Source organism: Xylocopa sonorina, chromosome 3 (genome assembly GCF_050948175.1).
Source record: "Xylocopa sonorina isolate GNS202 chromosome 3, iyXylSono1_principal, whole genome shotgun sequence".
Lineage (NCBI taxonomy): Eukaryota > Metazoa > Arthropoda > Insecta > Hymenoptera > Apidae > Xylocopa > Xylocopa sonorina.
Window position 1 is genome coordinate 16,758,317 of NC_135195.1, and position 9,184 is coordinate 16,767,500.

At 48.4% G+C, this 9,184-nt stretch overlaps 1 protein-coding gene across 1 annotated transcript; it reads right to left on the reverse strand.

Annotated features, from left to right (window-relative positions):
• Positions 1 to 628: 628 nt before the first annotated feature.
• Positions 629 to 6,342, reverse strand: LOC143433509 (A disintegrin and metalloproteinase with thrombospondin motifs 12). Its single transcript, XM_076910849.1, has 18 exons — positions 6,269 to 6,342; positions 5,573 to 5,951; positions 5,045 to 5,189; positions 4,677 to 4,981; positions 4,478 to 4,602; positions 4,249 to 4,395; positions 3,977 to 4,123; positions 3,756 to 3,903; positions 3,595 to 3,690; positions 3,289 to 3,498; positions 2,732 to 2,968; positions 2,362 to 2,485; positions 2,136 to 2,262; positions 1,941 to 2,061; positions 1,714 to 1,857; positions 1,537 to 1,655; positions 1,306 to 1,475; positions 629 to 1,158 (listed from the first exon to the last, which is right to left on the reverse strand). Exons 1-18 carry the CDS (start codon positions 6,340 to 6,342, stop codon positions 629 to 631), a joined length of 3,348 nt encoding a protein of 1,115 aa, XP_076766964.1.
• Between the last annotated feature and the right edge of the window lie 2,842 nt (positions 6,343 to 9,184).

Below are 9,184 nucleotides of genomic sequence, written 5' to 3' on the forward strand. Positions count from 1 at the left end.
AAGTTGTTTCGACGAATAGGCGAGGTGTTCGTTTACCGCGAAAGAAAGGAGCCCTCGTAGGCTACGATTCACCTGGATCGCGCCGTAGATGAGATCTTTTATCAGAGCGGTGGCATTTTAATTAAAAAACCGCTGAATCGAATGAATGGTAACGAAATTTCCCGCGACACCTTTCTTCTTCCGCGACAAGACAAGTCGCGTTGGTTGCGGATGGATGATCGGTGACTGGCAAGGTTGCGTCGCGTTGCGTGGTCGGACGCGAGAAAAGAGGAACCTCGGGACACTCGGAGCAGGATGTAGATGTTATCGGTGACAGCTACCGTCAAGGACCGAGGGACGCGAGTATGGAACCGATCGATCGGAACCATTACCCAGAAAATGAAAGAATATTCAAGAAATCGTTCAAAATGTAACGCGATATAGTAGAATGTAATTCGTCCGGCAGAGTGATCGATCTTGTCGAACCTTAAGTTTCCAACGCCATCGATCGACCGTTGCGATGTTAAAAGCGTCAATTAAAAATTTGATAATCACCGATGCGTGCAAAACGGTGTAGATATCCATTGACGTGGGCAATTGAATTTCGCAGCTTTAATCGTTAGTCGTTCGAAAGAAAATATACTCTGTTCTAGCCCGAGAACGGATCGCGAGTATCGCGATTCTCGTCTTTTCTGGGGGCGAGCGTGAGGTTACGGTGGCCTCTCAACTTGTCGAGCATCTTGACAGCCTCCGATCCGTTGTAAATCTTCGCGTGAGACGTGTCGACGCTGATACCGACGAGGTCTCCGGACTCCTGGAACGCTCTGTCCGACAGATTCATCCGAAGGGTTTCCTCGATGTAAGGCGCCTCCATCAGCACCACGGAATCGATCGGGATCGAGTCCTTGATGATCGATCCCGGTTTCGGCGTGGTCAGATTGTTCCGCTCGCAAGCGCCGCGTTTCTTCTTATCCTCGTCGGCGATCGACCACTCGCGAGACAAACCGTACGCCTTCTCCAAGTACCGGACCAGACTCGTGTCCACCAACTTGTCGAGCATCTTGCTCCGTTCCTCCGGAGGCACGCGCGACCGCTCCTTCTCCTCCGTCGTGCTCTCCGGTTCTCTCTTCGAGGCGTTTCGGGCCTTTTTTGGGCAGCTCTTCCTGCACGGTCTCTGACCTGTAACCGAGGGAGAGGGGAATCGATCCAACCGCCAACGGTGCTTTCGCTAACTATTTTCTTTTCTTTTCTTTTCTTTTCTTTTCTTTTCTTTTCTTTTCTTTTCTTTTCTTTTCTTTTCCTTTCTTTTCTTTCCTCACGGCTCACCTACGCATTCTTCCTTTTGTCTTGGCACGCGACCCTTGCACGCGTCCAGATTAGCCTGGACGTCGTCTTCGCCGGCGCGCGCCGCGGGTCGGACGCACTGCACTTTCCGATGCCTCGAGCCCTTCTTTCCATCGCAAGCGCTGCACTTGCTCCATTGGCTGACGCGCCATCTTAAACGAGATTATACGGTTCGAGAGGACACCGCTTCGTTCAATTAGTGAAATTGTTTACCTCGCCGGACAGGGATCGTTGTTGCAAACCCGGCTCTTCGGATCCGGCCGCGGTACGCCCTCGCAGAAAGTCGGGCTCACCTTTCCACCGTTCTCTTCGATGCACGACGCCTCTGAAATCTAGATAACGCTTCTCCTATTATACCTAATGTTTAATCGATTTAAATATTGAAATCACCATTGTGCCACCGCCGCATTTAGCGTTGCACGCGGACCATTCCATGAAATCCCATACGTATTTCGGCGTGTACGACGGATCAGTCGACATCACGTAATATTCATATCGGATACCGGGATTGCTCCTCGGCGCGTAAAACACGTACTAAAATCGTAAACACGTACAAGCGATCGTTAAACATCGTTACCACCTTTTTACTTTCTACTTTCTTTCGAGGTAAAACATACTTCTATTCGAACGTCTTCCGTGATGGGCCCCTTTATTTCGATCTCCTCTCTAGTTACCTCGGGCCGTATGTAAAGAAGCACGGATCCCGCGCATTCGTAATCACCGATCGGTTCCGACTTGCTGCAATCGTTAAAACACTGCTCGATCCATCGTGTGTTACTACGTCGAACTGATTAATACCAACTGATAATTACAGATCTCCATTCAAACAGTAGTCACCGCTCTTTTCGAGTTTCACTGCCAACAAGTTTTTGTTAGGCTTCATTTCCGACACGTGTATACTTCGAGCGCCCTTAGGAATGGTAACCACTTTCACGTAGGCTAACGCACGCGTATCGTCGTATCGTTAACAAACGTTTTTCCACTTTAAATGAACGCGCGTACGCGCAGCTGTTCCGTATTCGAACCCGAGATACTTACGTCCTCTAACTTGCGTATCGTTAAAAACACCTTTTACCGCCTTGCATTTCGTCCCGTCGCCTTTGCAGATGCCACACTTGTCTTCGATCGCGTTCGAGTCTAACACCCAATCGCATCCGACTTTCTGCAACGCGATAATTCCTCCAAATAGAGCAATGTCAGATTAATGCTAATCGATTTGATGAGAAAAAAAAAAAAAAGAAAAACGACTTCTGAAACTGACCTCGCTAACACGAGATTGTACGTAACGCTCTCTCTCTCTCTCTCTCTCTCTCTCTCTCTCTAGATTGCGACAACGATTCTCTTGTTCCTCGTTACTTTTAATCAATTCTTTCTAATTCAAGCGAATAGATTTCGAATGAAAACGTACCCTGCATGTGCCAGCGACGCACATGTCGTTCGTGCCAGGTTTGCAGGGTGTCGAATCGTTCGCCAGTGGTTGGAGCTTGACGAATACGTGGTTCTCGTTGATACAGTACAACGCGCACGCGTCTAAATTCGAAGCTTTGTACGGGAGCCATCGATGAAGCCCGTCGGCCGTGACCTTTTGGTTGTCATACGAGCTGCATTGCACCGCGCGATACGCCGGCTTTTTCGGGTCGCAGGGCTGCACGATAGAGAGACACGGTGCAAGAACCGTTCGTTAAATCGCAATTTTAAGATCGTATCTATTGTTTTATAACAACAGTAATAATAGGTTTCGCAATATCGCGCGAGAGATTAGAGCGGAGAATGAAATTGAAAACAGGTTTCTAAACCGCTCCAAAAATAGTATTCTACGTGGAAAATAAGGATGCCATAGTGACTCGCGATCGATCAACTACACGAGCGCACGCGATAGATCGCGAACAACGTTAACAACGTGGATTTCCCTGCTAACTAGGCTTAGCTTTTCGAAACAAGAATACTCTTGCTTCGAAAGAATACCGTGGTGTTGCAAATCGAGAGCCTCTTCCTCTCTCCGATGCAATATCTGCCTCCGTTCGAGGGTGGTGGATTGTCGCATTCCCTCTCGGCGTAGCTCAACCCAGCGCCGCAGGTTCGGCTGCAATCGCTCATGGGACCCCAACGACCCCACCGACCGTGAATCGCGGTTGGTCGGGTGCCGATCTCCACGCATTTCTTCTGAATGCACCACTGAACAGATGCACCGCGTTTCCCAACAGGAGAAAAACAAAATTACGCTTCTTTTTACAACGGATCACGGAAATGTGATCTCACGGGGAGAGAAACCTTTTTCTCGCCGCACTTTGTACCATCGGCCATGGGGACTCCCTGGGACAAACAGCTCGCGTTAACCTGGCACCAAAGACTACCGCACTCCTGATACTGAAAGTATAGAGAGAGGGTGAATCCGTCGACTCGTCCGATCGAATAACTTAGCAATCGTTTACTTCGGCCTGCAGGCAAAGCTTCGAATTAGGGAAGGTCATCCTGCATTGAAAATCTCCGTCGTACATCGCGCCAGGCAACATGTGCGGGTACTTGAATCTCTCCGGCGGATTTCTCGGGTCGTCGTTCAAGCACTCGCCCAGCCCGCTCCTAATCGATCGACGAGGAAAGAAAAAAAAGCAAAAGCAAAACGACCAAACGGTAACGCGACTGGGATATTTACTCGAGCAGAGTGGTAATGAATTTTCTACTACAAGTCGACCATCTAATCGTAAAGATGAACACGATCGGCGACATGACAAAGTAACTCGTATCCTTATCCGTGGGTGGACACCCGCTAATGTCCACGTCGTCGTGCGAGCAGCCCATCCTGGAATGTCACCGAATCGAATATTTGCCGAGAGAAATCTGTTAACCCCTTTGCGCCCGTGTACGAGCGGTAGGGACCGCGAGCGAAGGGATTTAGGATAGAAAAGAAACGTGTATGGACAGTACACGTGACCAACTTCGTGGGCAATTACGATTCCAAGCAGCAGACCGCTATCTTCGTTGATGCAAGCTGCCTTCTCGGGATTGCAAGCAGTTCCGACGAATGCCAGGCCCATCAAATCGCAGTTTGTCCCTTCCGAGCAAATATCGTATCTACAATATCCATTGGTTTTCTTGCAGTTTGTTCTTTCTTCCTTCTTTCCTCCTCTTGGAGGAGGAAAGGTAAAGGTTTTACCTGGTCACCAGAACCGCTATGTCGTAGTGATTAGGATGAGTGTGATCCTTAGGGTTCATCTTCTCGGCCCACTTGGCGAAGCTGTCCAACGTCTCTTCGGCTGCGGGGCTGATGAGCAAATCGATCTGCGGGCAAACGAAAATTAACTAAATCAACAAATCAATTCATTATTTTTAACTTACTATTATTATTACGTTACCTCCTCCTTCTCTTTCTCCAAGTATATCATACGAACAACAACAACGTCTATCTGATTGCCGACAGATTTGTCGTGGTAAAAATCGGACACCATGTTCATAATGGTCAACAGATACTGCTCGTAATTGGTGTTGTTGTAAAAATCGAGGAACCTTCTGTCCGCGACCAAACCGATCTCGATGTACCGATGAATGCTGTGCGTGGCGAAACTGACGGAAGCGGCCCGCGTCGCCTCCCTCGGATTCCCCTCGATCAGTCGCTTCTGTCGCATCGCCAACTGTTCCGCCCACGCTGCTTCCCAGTTGTCTATCCAAGTAAATAGATTATTATTTCGAAAAGGTAGGAAATTCTTGTTCGCCAACCACCAACCGTTAGTTCCGCAGTGTTTCTTCGAAGCGTCGTGAGGGTCGTCTCGTTTGTACGCGATATGAACGTGCTGTCCGTCGAGCTGCGGTTCGGCTTCGTGCGCCGGCTCGATGAAGTATCGACCGTGATTCGTTTGAACGTAACCAACCTGTAAATCAGATATCTTCTTATTCCTTCGTTTTGTTAATTAATCTGAAATTAGGTACGGTCGATCATCGGCCGGTTACACGTCGAGCCGGCATCGATATGCGATATGGTGCGTCGATACCATATATTTAATGTCTATTACGGTTAAAACGCGTAACAAGAGGCTTGATTGTTAGTCTCGACGAGGCAGCTCCTGCTTCAATAATTGTCTCTGGTCCAGCGGGTTCAATTGCGCGAAACCTCCAAGGAATTACCGGGTACATTATCGTATACATTTGTAGAATCAATCTAGATCGCGGTACCATTCGTCCATGCGACGTCCATTCCCCCCAAGAGCTCCGATCGAACGAGATTCTCGAATGGAGAACGATCAGATTTACTAACTACGCCATCGCATAAAGAAAGGGCAGCTCGGGACGGATGGTGCCCTCTGACGATGCCTCGATAATGGCACTGTTGATCGGGGGCCCTCTTGAATCGCAACGCCTCGTTCAGATCGTTCGCGAAACCGCTGCCCCGTCTCTCGATCACCATGTGGGGCGAGATGAAATCGTGGTACGGGGTGAGTTCGACGTGGTGCTCGATCCCGTTGAAAGGCAACACCAGGTGCAATTTATCGGTATCCGTCTCGGTCGATCTCTTCCCGCGGGCGGCCATCTCTCGCCGATCGTAGAAATTCGGCAACCAGTACCTGTCGAAGCTCCCGTCTTCGAATACTCTTCTCGGAACCAGCAATTCCGGATCGTGGACGTTCCTCGTGTACCTACACGCGTTCAACGGTCCCAATAAATATGCCTCTTCTGCTCTTTTTCGTTCACGGTTTTGCCGGTTTCAACTCTCTCTCTCTCTCTCTCTCTCTCTCTCTCTCTCTCTCTCCGCGTGTTTACCGAAAAACGAAAAAGTTTACCACACCATCCCTTAACCTTGCTTAACTCGGTCATCGTGTTCGCTAAACTTTTACCACCACGCAACCTTTATCGCTACAGATCGAAACTTTTTTCTTCGCCACGGTGAAGAACGAGGAGAAAGAATCTGAATTGTCGCGAATTGATAATCGTCCCAGGACGCGAAACCACTTACCTACCATGGTATACATTTTCGTCCGTGGTCACGATCATGCCAAGTAACGTCAAGAGTACTTGGAATACTTTCATGACGTGTCGCTTTTTCTTGCCTCTCCTTTTCTGTGCCTCTTGACGTTCGTCGAGGTTACCGAACAACGGAAGCCTCGCGCAACTGTTTCCGTCCCGTACACCAATTTTAATCCTACCGAACAATTTTTCATTCAATCGTTAATTATAGCGATTGACAAGACAGTCAAGTCTTACAAGTGTCCAAGAAACACTCGCGTCCTTTTAAGGAACCTTTTAAGAAACTTTTCAAAATGGTAAGTAAATTCAATCCGTCCATCCATAAAACTTCCGTAACCGAGTTCCAGCCAGCGTCCGAGTCACCCGATATGTCGTCTGCGCGTACATCGGATCGAGCCCTATAGCTAAATTCTAGCCGAGTCTTGGCGGAGATCTCGAACATACTTAAAGTAACGTTGAATAAACGGAAAGATGAATAACACGATAGGTGGCGAAGCTTCGGGGTGGTCTGTTTGCGTTCGTCAACGCGGCTGTCGATGACAACCGGTCATTGGCCGAGGAATAATCAAGGCTGCGAGTGAACGAAATAGAAGAAAGTAAGCTATACGGAATGCCCGTACAACTGGCAAGGATAAATTCCGGTGGAATTTAATTGGCGTACGCGCGTGCCGTACGCGTCTCTATTAAATTTCGCAGGACTGGTAAACGATTACTGGCTAACCTCGGTCTAATAGGAGATTAACGTTTCAGAGCCACTTTGCATCGATTCCCGTTACCTGCTGCTGCTGCTGCTGCTGCTCCGTCAGCTTCTTTTCATCGCGATTGCGTCGCGGGTTGACGACGTTTCAAAAAACCTTGCCGAGTAAAATTGTTGAAACCGTCGAATATCACCCGACGCGACGGCTGCAAATGGTTCTGACACTTACCAGGTTACCCTACTTCCGAGCATTTTACAGTCGATTGATTACCACCGAGTACGTACAGGCATCCTGGTGGATACGGTCCGGTAAACTCGATCAAACGTACGCCGACCGGTTCCAAGTTAATTCGATCCAAGTTATGCTCGCTCGTTTGTCATTCGCGAGCGAACGAATCTTATACGCGTACCCGGAAACTCTGCGTTTCGGAAACGACCTCGTTATTTACACGCGCGTACAGATTCTCACCGTCTTTCTCGATTAACAATTCTACAATATTATAGTAACGTCGCGTTCAATTTCAGATTAACCATGCAATTTGAAGTACCAGTACGCGTGCCGTGATACATATTCGAGCCGGTGCTCCGGTTGATCTTGCACAGCTGCCGCCGCCGCCGCCGCCAACACCACCGAAGGTCGTATCGATTCGAAAATCCACGGATGCTCGACCCACGCGCATACCTACCAGGTGTTTATTATCCAATTCAAACTTTTTCTCCCATTATTTTCTATTAAATCGCGTTACCGATTGCCTATTTTCGTATTCCGAAACCCAATATCGATCACCCTTTAATTAAATGGGGAACGAAGGCTTCGAGAGAGAGAGAGAGAGGGAGAGAGAGAGAGAGAGAGAAATATTGTACACGTTTTCTCTTTGCTTGTTGCACGCAAACACGCGAACAACAGAGGCGTTGTTCAGCTGATCCTTCTATATTGCCTATTGTATTCCATAAAATCACTGTGCGCGCGATATCAAAACGACGCGATGCGCGAATATCTTTCAATTTCATTGTGACACCGCCTAACCCTGCTTCGCGCCGTGCCAACCTATCGCTTGCTCCCATTCAAACTCGCCATTATACTCGCTCTTTTGTCACCCCTACGATATAAACCGAATGGTGACACGACGATTCGTTCGTAATTCCAAGAAGCAAATCATTCGACCGTACGAACCGTAAATCTTATGGATTTCAAATTTAGTAGCTAGCAAAGTATTCGATATCGCGCTCGAAGAAAGAATAATAAGTGTCGGAGAACTGAAAAAACTAGCCAACTTTACCGAGAGAACAAAGAGTAAAGGAACTAAGAAAAAAGACAGTTATAACACTGGTGACTCGTAACTCGGTGTATCGCGGGGAATTTGTACAAGTTGCATCGCTCAAGGTTCGAACGATTTCGCGGAACGATAATCTGGAAAAAAAATGTAGCTCGTATTTATTCTAAAACGCGTCGTCTCGATCGTAGAACCGCCGCGCGGCTACAATTAATTCTGTCGCAACAGGTATTTTTCTGACGCGGTTCTCGGGCGCTAAGGAAATTGCCCCGCATGGTCAGCCTTCTTCCAGTTAATCGCGACGCATTCGCGTACCATGGGATACCTGAAATGCGCAATTATCGTATCGAGTGCGTACATTTATGAACTGACCGAAAGAACGAAGCCGGTGAAAGTGTATTTATTATCTGTTTTGAGGCCAGCTAGCAAAGGGATCCCATATAGAGATAGATATGGGGGGGGGGGGCGGGGGGCGGGGGGGTAGAGTACTTCCTAGCCAGTAATGCTAGTTTCCGCATGCAGTGGACCGATTTCCTATTACAAGAAAACTATAATATAATACGATAGACAAAGTAACGCGAGCACAGAATACTTTGCGTTCGGAGCGCGACGGCGGAGTTTATTCGCGCGTGATAGACTGTCGGCGTGCATGCGCGCGTGCATGCGCGCGTGCATGTCGAGTAAAGACGACCGCGGGAAAAATAGAGAAAATTCGCATTCCCCTCGAAGATTTATGCGCACGCGAGCGAGCGGCTAACGAGCGGCTAACGCGAATGCCACCGATCGGATCAAATGAATCGGAGGGATTCATTTCGAATGACGATTAAGCGGTTAGCTAGCGGATAGAAATTGAGAGACGCGGGAAGTAAATCGAGCGTAGAGAGTGGGCGTCGGGGAGGAAAACGATGGTGAAAGCGTGAAAAAAAACGCACGA